We start from the raw sequence: 19,645 nt of genomic DNA, 5'->3' as shown, positions 1-19,645 counted from the left end.
ATTAGCTTTCATTAGCTGGGAGCATACAATAAGCACAGGAATCGAGGAAAGACTCATTAATAGTGTGCCAAGGTGTTTGTGTTTTGCTTCTTAAATATTTTAAGGACATGTTTCCCTCAGAAAAATATTTCAGGAACATGTATGACTTCAAGTCAGTACTATACAGGCAGAATTCACCCGTGTTACAGTGTATCTTAGAGCAGCCCGTGCTGGGTCTTGAAGAAACAGATGCCAACATGAGCTTAAATGTGCAAGAAACTTGCTGGAGGAAATGCCTGTGAGAAAAAATAGGAAAGAGCCTGAAGAGGCTCTGAGAGCCATCAAACTGATGCAAATCTGACCTTGAGTGGAGAGACACAAAGAAGGGACAGAGGAAGGCTGTGTAGCAGTTGTTGTTCAGTTGCTCAGTTGTGCCTGACTTTGCAACCCCATGGACTGCAGCATGCCAGGCTTCCGTGTCCTTCACTATCTCCCAGAGTTTGCTCAAACTCATGTCTATTGAGTAGGTGATGCTATCCAACCACCTCATCCTCTGTTGCCCCCATTTTCTCTTGTCCTTAATCTTTCCCCACATCAGGGTCTTTTCCAATGAGTCAGTTTTTCACATCAGGTAGCCAAAGTATTGGAGCTTCAATGAATATTCAGTGAACATTCAGGGTTGATTTCCTTTAGGATTGACTGGTTTGATATCCTTGTTGTTCAAGGGACTCTCAAGAGTCTTCTCCAGCACCACAGTTCAAAAGAAGTACTCAGTCTTCTTTATGGTCCAACCCTCACATCCATACACGGCTACTGGAAAAACCATAGCTTTGACTATATGAAACTTTGTCAGCAAAGTGATGTCTGCTTTTTAATATGCTGTCTAGGTTTATCTTTGCTTTTCTTCCAAGCAGCAAGTGTCTTTTAATTTCATGGCTGCAGTCATTGTTGGCAGTGACTTTGAAGCAGTAAACCTAAGGAAAGTTCAGCAAGACCTTTGGGAGCCCAGGAGCCCAAGCCTCCCATCAGAGGAGTGTCTTATCCCTCAGGAATGGGTCGGTTTGGGTCACTCTGTGTGCCTGACTGAAGGCAGCCCATGGGAAGTACAGTCTCACAGTGCAAACACAGTAACAGATCTCAGAGCATAGTGGGGCCCTCAGTCAATTACCCTCCCTGTCCTCCAAGATCTGAGAAGTGCTTTCCCATGGCCATCACACAAGATTCTCAAAATTTAATTTGCATGAGAATCACTCAGGAATCTTACTAAAACGCAGACCCAATGGGTCTGGCATGGAGGCCTGCGTTTCCATACTTCTACCAAGCTCTTAGATAACATGATGCTGTTGGTCCACAGACCTCACCTTAAGTAGCAAGGTCCTAGAGAATATTTAGAAGACCCCTATTCAAACCATCAATGTAGGTTGAAATAGGTTTATGGAGAACTGTTCACAGGCCTCTTTCCTCATGTTGACAGGCCATTTCCTGATGTGACAGTCATCTCAGTTACAGTCAGATGTATATAATTCCAGCTTAGGTTTTTTTCCCACTCAAATAACTCATTCCTCTTCCTGTTATCACAGCTGTCAACCCCTTTTGTCACATTGCTTATATAACCTGTTAATGATCATTTCCACAACATCTCTCTATCTATATGCACTCATTTTGGTACCAAGAGAGAACTTTGGTCCTTTATGGTCTGAGTATGACTCCTTCTCCCTCCATGTATTTAGTTTGGACAGTTTATGTTTCTTCAGTTCAGTTCAGCCACTCAGTCGTGTCTGACTCTTTGCGACCCCATGAATCACAGCATGGCAGGCCTCCCTGTCCATCACCAACTCCTGGAGTTCACCCAGACTCATGTGCATTGAGTCAGTGATGCCATCCAGCCATTTCATTCTCTGTCATCCTGTTCTCCTCCTGCCCCCAAACCCTCCCAGCATTAGGGTCTTTTCCAATGAGTCAACTCTTTGCATCAGGTGGCCAACGTATTGGAGTTACAGCCTCAGCATCAGTCCTTCCAATGAACACCCAGGACCGGTCTCCTTTAGGATGGACTGGTTGGATCTCCTTGCAGTCCAAGGTGTTTCTTAATCTTAAGCAAAAACTTCTAAGCACCTCCTTCCAATCATATTGGGTTCTGAAGTCCACTCTACATAGAAATTCTGGTACAGGCAATCATCATATTTCTCTTCTATGTGCAAGTTCTGAGGGATCTGGCCACATGCCTCCCCATCACCTGAAGACTTCTGCAGTTATCATCCTAATACCACGTAGCTGTCCATCTATTGTTAAACAGATGCATCCTCTTCCTTCACTCCATTCACTGGTCTCTTTGTACATCTTCCCTGGTGGCTCAGATTGTAGAGAATGTGCCTGTATTACAGGAGACCCGGGGTTCTATCCCTGGGTCAGGAAAATCCCCTGGAGGAGGAAATGGCAACCACTCTAGTATTCTTGCCTAGAGAGTTCCAGGGATGGGCTACAGTCCGTGGGTCTCAAAGAACTGGACATGACTGACGGAGTAACACTTTCATTTTGTATGTCTTCACAGCCCACACAGTTTCTATGGTGTAAAATAGCAGTTTTCACATTCCCCCCTGCCCCCTGCTAAATCCATAGAATTTTTTCATCAAAGAAAGCTTCAGTAAAATAGTTGAGGCTGGTCTGGGTAAAATAGCGGGAAATAAAATCAGAGAGGTAGCCAGGAACACATCTTGTGTGTTAGGGTATTTGAGTATTACCATGAAAGCTATGGGGAGCAAATAAAGGATTTCCAGGGAGGAAAGACACATCAGACATGTGCATTTTGAAGTATTCCTCTGGCAGATGTGAGGTGGGTAACTTAAAGAGGGTCCAGATGGAATCAGAAAAACTAGGAGAATATAAGGAAGGTAAGTGATCTTAAGGAATCAGAATCATTAGAACTTGTCTGTGTATGAAGACAGTGAAAATTGTACAGTATTCCTCCCAGGTTTCAGGCTTGGCCAATTATTGATGCTCAGTTGTGTCCAACTCTTAATGACGCCATGAACTGTAGCCCACCAGGCTCCTCTGTCCATGGGATTTTCCAGGGACGAATATTGGAGCAGGTTGCCATGTCCTTCTCCAGGGGATCTTCCCAACCCAGGGATTGAACCTGGGTCTCCGGCACTGCAGCCAGACTCCTTACTGGCTGAGCCATGAGGGAAGTATGATGCAGGGATCAGGGGTTGCCAATACGGAAATGGGGAAGATAGGTAGAGGAGTAGGTTTAGGGAGAAAGATACTGAGTTGTTTTGAACATACTGAGTTTGAAGATGTTCAGTAACCAGCCATTTAGGTAAATGGACGGGGAAATCAGCAGAATCTGGTGTAGAGACCTTGCATCTTTCCAAATCTGTTATTTGCTGTCCATTCTCAGCAACTGCTTAACTGCTCAAAGTTCCTATTAAGTAAAGCCTTTTCAACTAAATTGCGTATAAAATCTTGCTTTCTGCAAATCTAGGTTGTCTGCCACACTTATTACTTCGGTAATTGTTTCCCTCTTCTTTTTCCAAAGTGCTCTTTGAATATCTGAGTTTAGAACCTTATTCAGGGTTGTTTGCAGGGAATGATGTGAAGTGTAAAAAAAAAAAGCTTACAGAGGTCCTATTTGCAATATGAAATAGACACAGCCACAATCTCAATTTGCAACATCCTTAGTCTCATGCCCCTTAAAATGCATTTTTAGGTGGGAATAGTTATAATAAGCTGTTCAAATCATGTTAGTATTCATAAGGACATACTTTAACTTCCTCTGTGTGTAGACCCAGAAAGGAACATTTGTAGTATGATGGGATATTGCATAAAGTAGTTAATGCCTTGAAAATGAATCATTTCATAAAGTGGTGGTGTAAATATTTTTGTGTACTTTGGCAGAAAGAGTAACTTCAATTTAGAATCTGAGCTCAAAAGAAGATTTAAAGACTCTAGCTATGAAGAAGTAGGAATCAATAGAAAATCATGGGCGCAGTCTCCAGAAGGTAAAATAGACTGGGTTGATGTCTGTGGCAAGAAAAGAGGTGCTATGTATGAGAAACTAGATATACTAATACTATGCCTTGTTTAGAAGGTTAAGTTGTGCTGTGCATTGTTTTCTATTATATTTTAATGCAATAGTTTTAAAATCTGGGTTGAATGTCTTTGCAGGTCCACTGGGAGGGAGGTTGCTAGGTAGCTGGGACTTCAGGCCCAACACCACTATTTCAGGCAGAACAACCTAATCTGTTTTATATAAGCTTTCACTGAAGAAAGGATTCTATGGCTTTTTTTTTTTTTCTTTTTTAAGGGTGACAGTTACTATTTTTTGCAACAAGTTGTAAGATGTTAAGAAGAGATCAGTAGAGTTCAGAGTGAAGGAAGAAAAACAGCTGTTTAAGAATAGACAGTCGTCTAGGTAGTATTAGGATGGTAACTGCAGAAATCTTCAGGCAACCTGGAAATGCACAGTGGCCAAAACTCACAGTGCGTGTGTGCACGCTACATTGCTTCAGTCGTGTCCAACTCTTTGTCATCCTATGGATGACAGCCTGCCAGTTTCCTCTATCCATGGGATTCTCCAGGCAAGAATACTGAAGTGGGTTCCTTGCCCTCTTCCAGGGGATCTTCCTGATCCAAGGATCATCTATGTCTCCTGCATTGGCAGGTAGGTTCTTTGCCACTAGTGGCACCTGGGAAGCCCAAACCTCAGGTAACTTTCAGGCAAATCCTCACCAAGAAGAAAAATACCGTGATGGACTGGTCACACATGAACTTTGGGGCCCTACTTGATTGGAAGGAGGAGTTTAAAACTACTTTTATTGAAGATGAAGGAAAACATACTATCCAAACCAAATAATTGGAGGAAGGGGGTGTGGCTGACACGAAAGAGGGCTGTCCTTCAAGCCTTCTCTTGGAACCCAAATGAGTGCACATGTGCAGATTTATGGAGACAATCATAAAGGGATTATGCAAGTCATATGACAAAAAGAGGTTGACAGCTGTGATGTCAGAGGCAATGAAATGCATGATGTTCCCTAAATGGGCCACAATTTTTCTGCTAATATTTTTTTCTCCATCGAAAACAATTTCCTTCCTTTTTCAATGAGCTAATCTCTACCTCTTCTTCTGTAACTCTCTTCAAACATCTTCTGGAAGGAGAAGCCCAATAAAATTCGAATAGATGGCCCTTCCTTAAAAAAAAAAAATCTTATAATTTCTATTAACTCATAGCCGATTAACAATGTGATCATTTCAAGAGAACAGCGAAGGCATTCAGTAGAGGCCCTTCCTTGTGCTACTGCTGCTGCTGCTAAGTCACTTCAGTCGTGTCTGATTCTGTGCGACCCCATAGACAGCAGCCCACCAGGCTCCACTGTCCCTGGGATTCTCCAGGCAAGAACACTGGAGTGGGGTGCCATTGCCTTCTCCGCCTTGTGCTACTAAGTGAAGTTGCTCAGTCCTGTCAGACTCTTTGCAACCCCATGGACTGTAACCTACCAGGCTCCTCCGTCCATGGGATTTTCCAGGCAAGAATACTGGAGTGGGTTGCCATTTCCTTCTCCAGATCTTCCCGACCCAGGGATTGAACCCGGGCCTCCTGCATTGTAGGCAGATGCTTTACCATCTGAGCCAGATGGTAATTCCCACCCATTTAAATACTAATTTACTTTTGTTCTCCCTCATTTTAGCTTCTTAAAGGCAGTGCACAACATCTAAATCTGCATTTCCAAAGCTTAGCACTGTAAGAACCTAATAAATGTCTATTGAATTAATAAATCCACAAGACTTATAATAAGATCCCTTCAAAGTTAATTCGGGTGGAATTCTTCGTGCAATTCTCCTGATTCAGATAAGTGTTTCAAAGCGGGGAAAAAAACACGCCCGTGATTAGGGAAGACAAGAGAGAGGAAAGATGCAATATTTTGAGTTTGTGTGTGCGCGTGAAGAAAGTGAAGCAAAAGGGGATGAACTGTGTTTCGAATAAGACATTAAGGGACTTGATTAAGGTGTCTCATGTAAAGTGACAGATGTTAGCCACAACCAATATATTGGAATGCATGGGTTGGGGACAGGGGAGAAACGACACAAACAGATCCAAATGTTTGGACAGTGAGACAAGGACTTTTATGTTGACTGGTAAAACCTAGTGTCTTGAGCGAAAGCTCTCCCGGAAAAATAGTCCAAGGACACCCAAGAAAATTATCATAAGACAACAGCGAGTTCTAAGTTTTTCAGCAGGTTTTCAAAATTGCCTTCTGCCCTCTCCTGCTCTATAGTTTTGGGGAAATTAATCTTACCCTTGCTCAAATCACAAAAACATCTTAAAACACGTAAAACAAAACAAAACCACCCTGCTTATAATGCAAAGATGAGTCTTGGGACTGTGGACTGCGGTGAGTCCTTTCCTGGGACGCTGCGGTGAACCCGACTCCCCAGTCTACGGGTGAGCTCGATAGCACCGACATTGCCGTGGGCGAGCAGAAGCCCCCAGCTCCGGAGTGTTTCAGGCGCAAATTCCAAGCGGACTCCTGCCGCTGCTTGGGAGGGACTGCGTCCAGAGGCCCGGCGGAAGAGGTGGGGAGAGGCTGGCGCGACAAGGCCCTAGCGCCGGCAGCCCCCTGCCCAACCTGGCCCGCAACCCGGAAGCAGAGGCGAGCCGCGCGGCGTGGCGGGGTTGCGGTTCCGGGTCGGCTCTAGCTGTCGCCCGCCCTCCGCTCACTGCCGCAGCGCCCCGCCCCCGCACTCCGGACCTGGGCAGGCGGTGGCCGCCCGGCAGCTCCCGGGCCACATGGCTGAGGGGGACGCAGGCAGCGACCAGAGGCAGGTGAGGCCCCAGCGGGGCGCCGACCTCCAGGCTCGGCTCGGCCTCGTCTCGCCGCCCCGGGCCTCCTCGGCCGAGGGGGCTTCTGCCCGGGGCCACCCCCTGTTTCGCCCGCACCACCAGGGGCTGAGGCTGCGCCATTCTCTCAGCCGTATCCCATTTTCCCGGCGCTTGATCTCAGCCCATCTATCGCGCTGGCGGCTCCCGGGCGTCGGCGCACCTGGCCTGCGTTGGACGGTGCCATCGTCAACCATCAGCACGCGACTCAGCAGCGCCGGGCTGGAGGCAGAAACCAGGGTTCTGCTCCCCAGCCTGTCTCTGCCGGGTGATCTTGTAGTGGCCACTTAAGACCCCAGTTTCTGCGTTTGCAAAAGGGGCAGTTATAACACGGACCCTGGAGTCCCCTGAGGGCCCGTGGATCTAATGCTCTTGGGCTTGAGCTTACCCCCAGCGCGTGGCTCACGTGGGCGCTATTGAAGCTTTTCCTAATGGGCCCTAAGGACAAAATGAAATCATACAAAGTTGGAAGTATACGTTGCTCCCCATTTTTACCTTTAGATCCCGTTTTATTTTTAACCTGAAACCAAAGGTTATTTCTGAAACGTTTCGAGGATTTGATTACCAAAAACCCCAACAATCACCCAGCCTCGTGGCCAAATTCAAAACAAGCAGGAGATAGGCAGTAGTAATATAAGGGCAAACATAATAGGTAGCAGTGGTCCAGGGGTTGGGGGGCGGGTGGGAGGGGTTACCTGTTAAAAAGAGAAGGTGGAGCGGAGAAGATACGTTTATCCTTTCACTTGCGAGTCTCATACAGAATATAGGAGTGCATATATGTTTTGGCTCAGCAGTGGTCAAAGGCATAGGGATGTAGGAGCAAGGCTGGCGTGAGTCATTGCTATAGTCTGGTACCCAGGGAGTAGGACATTTTGACCCACTGCTGAGAACGTTTGGTGTCGTTCCTTTAGGGCTCCTTCACCCAAGATGGTTATGTTAAATGCAAATACCTTATAAAGCAGTAAGGAAGACTCAGGTTTTTTAGGGTAGTCAAAATTTTTTTGACTTTTTGCCCTCATCAATCTCTTTCAGAATGAGGAAATTGAAGCAATGGCTGCTATATATGGCGAGGAATGGTGTGTCATTGATGACTGCGCCAAAATATTTTGTATTCGAATTAGCGACGATATAGATGACCCCAAGTGGACACTTTGCTTACAGGTATTTTTCTTCTTCATCTACAGCCGTTTTCCAGTTACAGTATTGATTTTGTATCATTGACTACTGTTGTATTCCTCTAATTATTCTTGTGTGACTTGCTCTGATTTGTCATTTTGTTGCTGACTTTTGTTAACGATTGATGATCTAAATGTATGGGTAGTTAGATCACTCTCCAGTAATGCTTTCATTGATAATACCCGTCTTTCCCATGCCAGTTCTTTAAGTGTTCTTCATGTACCTTTGGCAGACTCCAGTTTCACTTCCTTTCATTATCTTCTCCATTTAATAGAAGAGGGTGTAAACCTGGGAAGATGGCTAACGTTTTCTGAGAGAGAATAGATTAGTAATTTAGATGGTTCATAGAATAGATAACTCATTTCTTTGTTAATTGGGAATCAGTTGTGGTTAGGATACATACATGAAACTTACGGCTTTGTGTTTAATGCTTATTCTTTGGTGCCTGTCTGTACTTCCAACATAAAAGATGCCAAATTGAGTTTTTAATCAGTATTCATTTTTATAGTAATACTGATTTCAAAAGAAATATGCATGGTTTTCTAATAAGTGTTAGCTATTTAATAGTATTTGGTAGGATTTTTTTTTTTTTAATTTCTTAAAAATATCTGGAACATGTTACAATGCCACCCTCGTCATCCGGGGTTGGGGTATAATGACTCTATTTCAGTTTCCCTTTTGTCTTTGTCCACCCTACTTTTTCTAATTTTAATTGCTTTTATACTTTCTCGGCAGATAATCTCCTTAAAAAATTGGTATCATCTTAACAACATATTTAGGGCTTCCCTGGTGGCTCAGACGGTAAAGCATCGCCTACAATGCGGGAGACCCGGGTTCAGTCCCTGGGTCAGGAAAATTCTCTGGAGAAGGAAATGGCAACCCACTCCAGTATTCTTGCCTGGAAAATCCCATCAATGGAGGAGCCTGCTAGGCTACAGTCTATGGGGTCCCAAAGAGTCGGACACGACTGAGTGACTTCACTCACTCACTCACTCACTAACAACATATTTACCCTAGAGAAGGGAATGGCAACCCACTCCAGTATTCTTGCCTGGAGAATTCCATGGACAGAGGAGCCTGGTGAGCCACAGTCCATGGGGTCGCAAAGAGTTGGACACGACTGAGCAAGTAACAACTATTTAAGGTGGAAGCATAAATGTGAGGAGGGAATTCGCTTTTGAAATTTGATAAAACAATGGTTTTGTGTCTTAGTTTGGCAAGTTAGAAATCTGTCTGGTGACTGGCTTTATGAATGTTGTTGTTTTTGAACCACGATAAAGTATAAGCAGGTTTGTTTTTAAACTGCTTTGCAGGTGATGCTACCAAATGAATACCCAGGTACAGCTCCACCTATTTATCAACTGAAGTAAGCTATATTTCTACATTTATATTTTTATAAAGAGTTTTACTTTGCAAAGATTGTTTGTACTGTACCTTGTGTTTATGTAGACTGTAGTCAATATGTATATAGAAAATGTCAAAATGTATATAGAAAGTAAAAACACGTTGGACTTAATGTGGAGTATTTACATTTAAAAATTAAATTATGGGGACTTCCCTGGTGGTCCAGTGGCTAAGACTCCGTGCTCCTAATGCTGAGGACCAGGGTTCGGTTCCTGGTCAGGGAACTAGATCCCACATGCTGCAACTAAGACCTGGCTCAGCCAAATAAAGACATATTTTAAAAATAAAAAATAAAAAAAAAATAAAAAAAATAAAAATTAAATTATGTAAAAACACACTGACGTTTGCCACTTAGTATAAAAGAATCAAGGGATTCATAGGGGATAAAATAGCTCCAGAATGTCGTTAGAGATGGGGAAGGGAATCTTCCTCGTTAAACAGTCTAGTAATCTAGAAACCTTGGTCTGTAGAGTCATTCCTAACCTGTTTCCCTGAGTGTTTTAAAACCACAGCAGTAAAGTTTGCTGTCACTCATGGTTCTGTAATTTTTCGTTTTTATTCATTGAGAATGAAAGATAGGATTATAGAAAGCTTGTAAACATAAGTGCTCTTTTCAGAAAAAGTTGATTTATAGTCATGTGGCAATTGACTTACTTGTTAGAGCTGTTTTTTGGGACATCAGTTAGAAAAAATTGGGAACTCTGGTTGTGTGGCAAATACTGTGAATTTGGAAATATAGATTCTGGAACATATCTGCCACTTAGGTAAACTTAGGCAGCTTTTATGATATGCACTCCTCCATTTTTTAAACTAATTTTAATTGAATAATTTGTTGGTGTCATCATGGTTTCCTGAGAGGACTAAATGAGTTAATGCAAATGAAAGCATTTTGGAACTGTTTAGATTTCACAACATAAAATAATATTTTGATCAAAGTAGAAAAGTTTTAAAACTTAAAATCAGTTTGTGATTAATCAGTATTTTTTCTTTGTGATATAAACACAGTCTTTGAGTAATCATCTTTATTTTGTTTTATTTAATCTTAGTGCTCCTTGGCTTAAAGGGCAAGAACGGGCAGATTTATCTAATAGCCTTGAGGAAATATACATGTAAGTAATGGATGATAAAACAGTGCTATTAGTGACTCTTATGGGCTTTGTTGGAACTGTGATATATTAGGCCCTTTTGTAAACTTTATGTTAATCTGTTTTTCCATTAACAAAAAGAGTACAGTTAAAGAATCCTTGAAATATTAGTTATATAGTTTTATATATACATTTGATATAAATTCTGTTTAGAAACAAAAATAAAAGTATCATTTAGAACTAATAGCTATAAAAACACTTAGCTAGCTGTGAAAGTAAATTCAGAGACACTGTTCTTATTTTGATATTTTCATAGGCTATGTTGAATGAAACTGGTAACAGCAGAATCCTAAGCATAATTATTCTTTATATTACCATGTACTGTTAATGGTAATGTTCTTGTATTAGGCCATAGGACTGAGAATCTATTGATAGTATACTGTATTTTTCACTCATTCATTCAGCAGATACTACATAGCAGGTATTATACTAGATCCTGGATATATATATAATTAGTAAAAACAGAAATGGTCCCAGTTTTCATAGCATTTAGAATTTGCTGGTAGGGGAGATATTACTGATAACTCTGTAAAAATGGATGTCAAACTGCAACTGTGATAAGTTCTATGAAAGAAGGATATTAATGTGTAGTACTGAGTTTGAAATAAGACCTGACCTAGTAGGAGGTGAGGGATGGCTTGTTTGACTTAAGAGCTGAGTTACTTAAATGAAAAGAACTCCAGTGAAAGGCCACAGCATGTGCAGAGGCTCTGTGTCAAGGAGTTTGGAACATATGAAGACACAAAATAATGGTGGTATAAGGAGGGGGTGTTGGGGGGAAAAGGGAGCATGGTGGGAAAGGAACCTGGCGAGGTGAGCAGGGGAAGTTATGGAGAGTTCTGTAGGCCATGTGGAGTGTCTGCCTTTGTCCTGAGACCTATGGGAAGCTTAGAAGAGCCGAGAAGTACTTTGATGTTGTGGTGAGATTTTCATTTTGAAAACCCCGTTCTGTGTCTGGGTGGAGAACTGACTGGAAGGGAGCAACTACATTTGGGATATCAATTAGGAGGCTGGTGCAATAGTCCAGAGATGTTTCTGTGATTCGGGTGAATTGTATTAGGATATATTAATTTAGTACAACAAATAATGTTCTGCAATATCAGCTTTACTGTAATCCAGGAACTGATAAGGATTGTCTTACACGTTCTAGGTGGCCTCCCCATCTGGCACAGTGAGAAAACCCACTTTGTGTCTATTCCAGGGTTCTTTTCCTCACAAAATAGTAAATTTAAAAATACTAAGTCTTCATGGAATTGATTCTGTTGGTTCTTACCAAGAGGAAGTGTGGTCTTCCTTGAGTCCCTAGGTTTACATTTGACTCAAGAAGTAACCTAGAACTGGAGATATCAATGGGAGATGCTCCCATTTAGTGATTCCATAGTCCTCAGAATATAGATATTACATGTTTTCTCAATGAAATGTTTTCTGTCCATGATCTTACTGGCCATTCCAACTTTTGTGCCCCCAACAAACTTCTTTCTGTAATCTTCTATTTATGCCTATTTACCAATGTAGCTCCTAAGGTAGAATAAGATAAATAACGCTGCAGATTTGCTCACCAAGGATGTCGTAATTTTACATCTTATGTTCATTTTTCAGTTCTTATCTTATTTGGCCTCTAACTTTTGATGGTGTTGAACACTTCCTCTTCTTGGAAAATCTTCCCACACTTGCCTTCCGTCCTGTTAGTCATATTCATCAGTGAGATTTTTCTATTTTGCACAGTGTCATGCACTCTGAAATGGCTTCCCATCTGCCTTTTTTCTACCCCAAAGTGCCCCCTTTATTAAGAGATACCCTCCTATAGGGCACAACTTGCCGATCTCCTTAGCTGGTTCTCTTGAGCTATTAGAGAATTAGGAAGGATCAGAAATAACAAAGCAGTTTGTTCTGAAGATAGGATATTGTTCGTCCCATCTTGTTTATTAAAAGCACTTGAAAATAACCCCAGTCCAATAGTATTCTTTTCACACATGTGGTCTAGGTAGAAATGCAGATTGTGTTTTTAAAAGTTTTGTGTGACAACTTTTAATGGTATTTTTCCATAAAATCCCAGCAAGGGGCAACAAGTGAAATGCTATTGGTCATTGAAAAGTAAACATTTAAAATATATAAATATAGTTCTTAATGTTTATAGTTTCATTATGTTCTAAATATTATAACATTATCAAGATTTTCATATTTATTTAGAATCATTTTGACTGCTGAAAAATTTTTTTGCCTAGATAAGAAGGTGAACTATGTTTTCTTTTATGCCAAGGAGGAAAGAAATCTGAAAGCTAACAGTCTTGTCCAGTAAACATTTTATAAGTATTTTCTATATGCTAGCACTCTGTTAGGAGTTTGGAATTTAAAAATTAAGATAGATGTGTACCAATACACTATAGTGACATAATTGCTGAGAGGTTTGGACCAAGTGCTGTTCCTTTTAGAGGTCTCTGGAAATGTGGTGAGGTTGCAAAGGAGGGTTCCATTGTGAAGGTGACCTTTGGGTGTGGTGCTTGGCAGATACTCAGAAAGGGAGAGATTTTCAGATAGAAGGAACTGCAGAGTTCAACAAACAGTCTGATATGCTGGGGATAGGAATTGATATAGGTGTAAGAAGAACCTGTTACCTGGGGTAAGGAGCGTGGACATTATCTTTAGGTTCCAGGCATTTTAGGCAGGGGAGTGATGTAATCAGATCCGTGTGGCAGTGTGGAGGGTGGGCAGTGAAGAGTCTGAAGGAAGGGACTCCGTCGGAGCAGCAGTCAGTAACTAGGAGGGAGACAGGGGAGATCTTCATTGAGGCAACAAGAACGTAGGGGAGAAGAATGGTCAGTTAGGGGAATACTTAAGAGCATACACTAGGATTTGGTGATTGGGTAGATGTGGAGTTATTTGCTTATCATACCTTATTTTTGTTTAAACATTTTGCATTTTAAACATGGATAGTTTGAATATATGAAAATAATGATTTTTATAAAACAAAAGGTAAATGATAGATTTTAAAAATATTTCAAACATTATACCACTTGGTATTAAGAGAAAAATGAAAAAGATTAAGCTTTTTTAAAATTTGAATTTATGATAGTTCATTTCAACAATATTTACTTTTAAATCCAAGAAAATGATTAATTTCCCACAGCTCTTCACAGTGTGATATATCACATGAAGTCTTAGATTTGGAACCTAGAGAATGAGCCTTGTCAAAGCAGAAAGTGCACAAACCAAGTTAAGCAGGCGAGGAATACTCTCTTCAAGACTATTGTAACAGGGGAGAGAGGCAGAACTCGGTCTGAACTCAGCTGGCTGAAACAAAAGGCAGCACGGTTTCTGAGGGCTGGGATAAGCTGTGCTAACCTGTAGAAAAGCAGGGGGGAATGCTGGGGAAGGTTGATCAGAGAGTGTCCAGCACATTCAGTTACTTCCTGAGTTTGCAAGTGTTTCTCGTGGTCAGGCCATCTGTGTGTGCAGATCGTGGCTCATCAGTAGTTAGATGCTCCTTCCAACAGAGACTGGGCAACAGCGCATTCTCTTCCTTGATGACCGCATTTCAGAAGAATGGCTCCCAGGTCCTTGAGAAAGACACTCCTTGGTTCTAAAGCTGACATAGCTTCTAAAAAGATAGCCATAATCTCAAAGGAGCAAAAGAAGAATTTATAATGACAAGTTTTCTAAAGGAAATGCTCTAAGAACAGAGAGGTCAGGGCCTAGAGTCAGGAAGCTCTGCCTGTCTGAAGTTTAATCAAGCTGATGTTAAGGGTGTCTTGGGCAGGCTTCTGGGGTCAGTTTTTGAAATAATGCGACCTCTTTCTCATCTGTAAAATGAGGATAATCAAATAATATCATTGTGAGGATCAAGTGACATAATCCATGTGATATATTTTAGCACTTTATAATAGCAGCTCTCATTTTTGTTCTTGTCAGAAGAGTCATCTCATCAAGTTTTGTCATTTTTAAATGAGATGATAGAAACTCAGATTGAGTGATTTGACTGAGGTTACCCAGCTTTGTAGTACATTTTAGTGTATATCTTTACCCTTAAATAACAAATATACATACTGGAGAATTAAAATGAAAATTAGAGCCACAGGTCAAATGAGAGTCACAAGTAACTTGACTTTGTTTTGATCATTCTGAATTGGATTATAGTTATTTAAGTATAGTTAATCACAGTTATGTCTCAACTAAAATAGCAGTTTTTAATCCAAGTTGATCTTTTATTCAATTTGAAAATTTTGTTCTAGACTTTTTATATTCAGCTACTATACCACAATAATTTCATAAATTAAAAGCTTAGCATCTCACCGTATAATGAATATTCTGATTTTGCACCGATTTTTAGAATTCAGCAAACTTCCTCCAGGACCACTGGGGTGCAGGAAAAGAAGGGCACAGGAGGGAGGGCTCCAGCTTTTGTCTATTTTAATTTGTTTTTGGTTCCATGAGAGATTTCATTACAGTGAAGGCAAAAGTTTGAAAACCACCAAATCCTAGTCTGCAGTTAAAAGATATAAGTAATCAACTCTTCTTTAAAAAAGAGGCGGGGGGTGGGGGGGCGTTTACAAACTACTGTTGTGAGAGAAAACACAAAAAAGCAGGAACAATGACATCACCCAAACCACCATCAGTGATAGAATTTGGAGGTCCAAGGGAAAGAATTTTCATTTTCTTCAGGAAACCTTTCACATCTACTACCACTTCCTTAAACTAGATTTCAGTAAATCTAGTTAAATAGTAGGGACAAAGGAAGTAGTCAATAAATGATGTTAGATGGAGTGCTCTGGAATATTTTTCTTCAGGAAGCCATGGGTTAGAGGAGAGGAAATTTAGAGTTAAGGTTTAATGTCTTATTATTATTAGAAAAATTAGTTATTAACTGCAGAAATTCTTCCAAGGCATTTTCCAGTGCCCCTTCCCCCAAAAGTCCCCTGACAAAAATAACAAATCTGAATATGAATATATATTCACAGAGGGATGATTTTCCCGTCTCAAAGGGGGCTGTAAAGATTAAATGAAGTAACCAAGCATTTTCTATACCTTACATATGGTAGGTGTTCAATAAACTAGATATTAGTGCTCCTACTTTTGGTGATGGTGATGATGTGATGAATTCAATAGAATGGGGTTAGGAGATGGAGAGAATTACATATAAAAGCATATGTTTTTAAGAACAGTAATTGCAAGCACTGAGACCAGGGACCCAGGTTTCTCATTCACTGCTGTACCCTCAGGGTTGCACATAGTGCCTGGTGTGTAGGCGAGGCCCTTGCAGATCTGTTGAGTGAATTAAGACAGGTCCACCTGAAAAGAGACTGCTTTTGTAAAGTAAGACAAGATGCTGTAAATCTGTTTTGTAGGTGGGGAAACTGAGGCAGTTCAAGTGTCTTACTTGCCTAAGGGCACAGCTGCTTGCTAGGAGAGCAAAGTGATGTGGGCGACCTGAGCTCTGGAGTAAGTCTGCATTCCCATTCTCACTCTGGACTTCTTACTGCTTACAAGACTGTCTTAGGCAAGTTAATTGATCTCTTCAGGCCTGCTTTCTCATCTGTACAATGGGAAAATAAAGCCTACTCTGTTAGCAAATTATGAGCGTTAAATGTGTTGGTATATCAATATATAATGTACTTTGGGCTTAGTATATATTCAATACATTTTACCTTTCTCTGTCTCTATACCTCTGAATCTTTTATGGAGGAGAGAGGAAGGGAGTAGGAATTGTTTAAAAGAAACTCAACCAACGTTCTTAATTTTTAAAACTTTTCCAGTTGACTTTTGCCCTCTCTAAATAAGACAGGTTGTCGAAGAGCACAGAGGGTCGTTTTAGTGCTCAGGGATTATGGGTGGGATGGGAGTGTTTGAGGGTACAGAATTATTTGAAAACAGTGTTGTTTTCTTCTGTATGCTTGTTTTGAAAGCTTCCTTTGGGTGCTGATGAGTGGTGATAAAGACAGATAATGGTTTCAAGAGCAACTGTTAGAGGAAGGGGTAAGGTGTTATGAAGTAGTTTGGTGAGTTCCTTGAACACACATATTAACACATCTAAAATTAGTATCATTCCCTAAAAAACAGACACTTGGGCCTTTATTTTATTGCTGTTGCCATCATTTAACATAACTCTGTGGAAATGAACTATGACTTCTTCTTTTTCTCAGTGAGCCTTTGAGATGGATTCAATTATCTGATGCAGCCAGACAGCTCTTTGGAACCGAAATGAATTTGGGCAATAGAATATTATGTGGAAAACAAAATAAGAATCTAAAGCTTTGCATTGCATTAGTCTTGTAAATTGGCTTTCTTGGGGAGTTTCTAAAATGCTTTGTATTCTTAATTGTTGAAATAATTATACAAAATAAGTGGTTTGAAATTGTTCAAAAAGTTTAGGAAAGCAAGCAATGACTGGGCATCAGTACTACAATTATATTCACTGACAGAAACAAAATCATGTTTATATCTATCTTAATTCCTTTCAAGTTCAGAAATTCTCTTTCCCCTCTTTGGTTGTAGCTCTTCTACTTATTTGAAGTAAGCAGTTTAATTTGGGAGCCATTGGGATTTTTAATATTGATGTATTAAATATTCATCTACAAATGTTAGTAAATCTCATGTTTTTATAATTTCTTTTTAAAAGGCATGGCTAGGGAATTCCCTGGTGGTTCAGTGGTGAAGATTTGGAGCTATCACTACAAGGGCCTGGGTTCAGTCCCTGGTTGGGGAACTAAGATCCCACAAGCTGTGCTGCAAGGCAGAAAAAAAAAAAAGAAAACACATGGCTAAATATAATTTAATTTCTTAGATTATAAATATGTCTATATTATCTTGAATTTGAGAAATAATTTTTTAATAACAATTTTTCCCCTGAATTTTGTTTAGCCAGAATATTGGTGAAAGTATTCTTTACCTGTGGGTGGAGAAAATAAGAGATGTCCTAATACAAAAATCTCAGATGACAGAACCAGGTAGGTTTGAAAAATGTTATCATTGCTCTTTTAATTTACAGTAATTAAATTTTCATGTATATATTCTCACTGAAACTTTTAATAAAGATCTATATCTTGTTATATGGTTTTATATAATAAAATATATTCTCTGAAAAGTTCTTTACTCGTGTAAATATGGTTATTTCTTTCAATAAGGTGCAGCCTCTTTGGTTTCAGATTACTGTAAGCTCTTACAGAGATAGAATTTTATGGTTAAAGAAGTTTGCTCAAAAACCTTTGCTTTCTATGGCAATATCAACCATGTAACATTCTTCATGCATTATTGATATGTTAGACATTAGCTTCAAATGAGTGTAATGTTTATAGAAAAAGAACTTTGGAAAACACATTGACCAATATTTAGGGTATAAAAAGTGACTTTGAAATTTGATTTTTAAATTGACATAGAATTCATATACTATGATCATTAACCTTTTAAAATGTATATTCAGTGGTTTCTAGTAGATTCCAAAGTTGTGCAGCCATCACCACTATCTAATTTCAGAACATTGGAGAATATTTTGCTTTATTATTATTCTTTCATTGAATCATAAGTATATAACAGCATAGAAGTTTCTTATGTTTTCTGTTTACTTTGCTAGTCTTTGCTCCAGGTACTACAAAAGCCTTTTAGAAAGGAAAATTACTAAGCATGATTTTATTTCCAAATAGAGTTTTATTGTTATCACTGATAGAATTATTTTTAGTTTGGGGAGAAGAAGAATTAAAGAACAACAATTCAATAGTCTATTGACTAAGTTTTAGAAGGTTATTTACAGGAAACCAATTATTGAGGATTCCCATAGCAAAATCAGTAAACATTTAGAGTTGATAGAAATATATATATTTTTGGAGCATTTTGCAGTTTTTCTATAGAAGCAAGTATTTTTACTGCTTCCATTAAAATCAGAGGGATAAATGGTCTGAAGATATTCTTATCATGGGACAGTATTTTTTTGAAGAGTTTCCTTTGACTTTTTATGATTCATGTTCTGATTTTGTGGCATTTCAGGGTGTCTGAGAAGAGTGGTCTCAAAATTAGTTTGTGCCAATCCCCCATTCTAGGGTGGGATAATTGCAAAAGTATTACGTATACCAGTAGAAATTCAGAACTCCAAAACTTCAGAGTCACTCACCTCTTAGGAAGGTTTTTAAATTGTTGATTTTAATGTGGTATTTTCCTTTTCCCACCTATATCTATAATTTAGTTTCACCACACTTCAGTTTTTTGAGTTACTGATTTAGGTTATATAATTTATAATTTTGAAAAATTTTCTTCAGAATTTTTTAATAAAAAATTTTCTAGACTCCATATTAAAATGGAAGTGATCAGGATATGTCATGAGAATTTTCTTCTCCAGGGCACCCACTTGACAAGTAATTCATTTTTATTTTACTACTAATCTTCAGTATGTATTTATTCTTTATTTTATTTTTTCTACTATGGAAATATTAAATCTTGAAGTAGTTATTTACAGCTATTTATACTTCAAAAAATTCTGAACTAGTTTCAGACTTACAGAAAAGTTGCAAAAATAGTAGAAATAGTTGCTGTATCCCTCACTCTGCTTCCCTGAGTAGTGTCTTATGTAACCATAGTATAATTATTAAGAACAGAAAGCAAGCGATGGTAAATACAATATAACAATATTTTCTCTAGTGTTCCTTCTGCTGTTCTAGGATCTGGTCCAGGATTCTTTGTTGCATTTTTTTCTCCTTACTCCTCTATAAATAGTTCCCCATTCTTTCTTTGACTTTTATGACCTTTCATGACCTTGAGTTTGTCCATTGTTTTCTCATGATTGGAGTAAGACTAGGCATTTTGGCAAAAATATCACAGAAATGATATTGTGTCCTCCATAGTGTATATACTATATCAAGGAGCTGATGATATCAGTATGCTTTATTATTGGTGATATTTACCTTGATCCCTTGGTTAAGGGGGTACCTGACTCCACTATAAAGTTACTGTATTAGTCAAGTTTTCCAGAGAAACAGACTAATAAAATGTGTGTGTCTTATGTATGTATGTATGTATGTGTGTGGATGTATCTATGTATTGGGTTGGTCAAAAAGTTTGTTTGGGGTTTCCATAAGATGTG

The 19,645-nt window shown here is 39.6% G+C and overlaps 1 protein-coding gene across 1 annotated transcript in view; it reads left to right on the top strand.

The window, feature by feature from the left end:
- The window catches only part of IMPACT (impact RWD domain protein), a 28,322-nt gene continuing 15,353 nt past the window's right edge, over positions 6,677-19,645 (top strand). Inside the window, exons 1-5 of the mRNA XM_018039765.1 lie at positions 6,677-6,802; positions 7,889-8,017; positions 9,346-9,398; positions 10,483-10,545; positions 17,437-17,522. Of these exons, the coding sequence (XP_017895254.1) occupies positions 6,767-6,802; positions 7,889-8,017; positions 9,346-9,398; positions 10,483-10,545; positions 17,437-17,522 (367 nt within the window). The 5' untranslated portion in view covers positions 6,677-6,766. The remainder of the gene's footprint in view (positions 6,803-7,888; positions 8,018-9,345; positions 9,399-10,482; positions 10,546-17,436; positions 17,523-19,645) is intronic.

Source organism: Capra hircus, chromosome 24 (genome assembly GCF_001704415.2).
Source record: "Capra hircus breed San Clemente chromosome 24, ASM170441v1, whole genome shotgun sequence".
Classification (NCBI taxonomy): Eukaryota; Metazoa; Chordata; class Mammalia; order Artiodactyla; family Bovidae; genus Capra; species Capra hircus.
The sequence above is the reverse complement of the archived record's forward strand: the minus strand, read 5'-3'. Positions and strand labels throughout refer to the sequence as shown.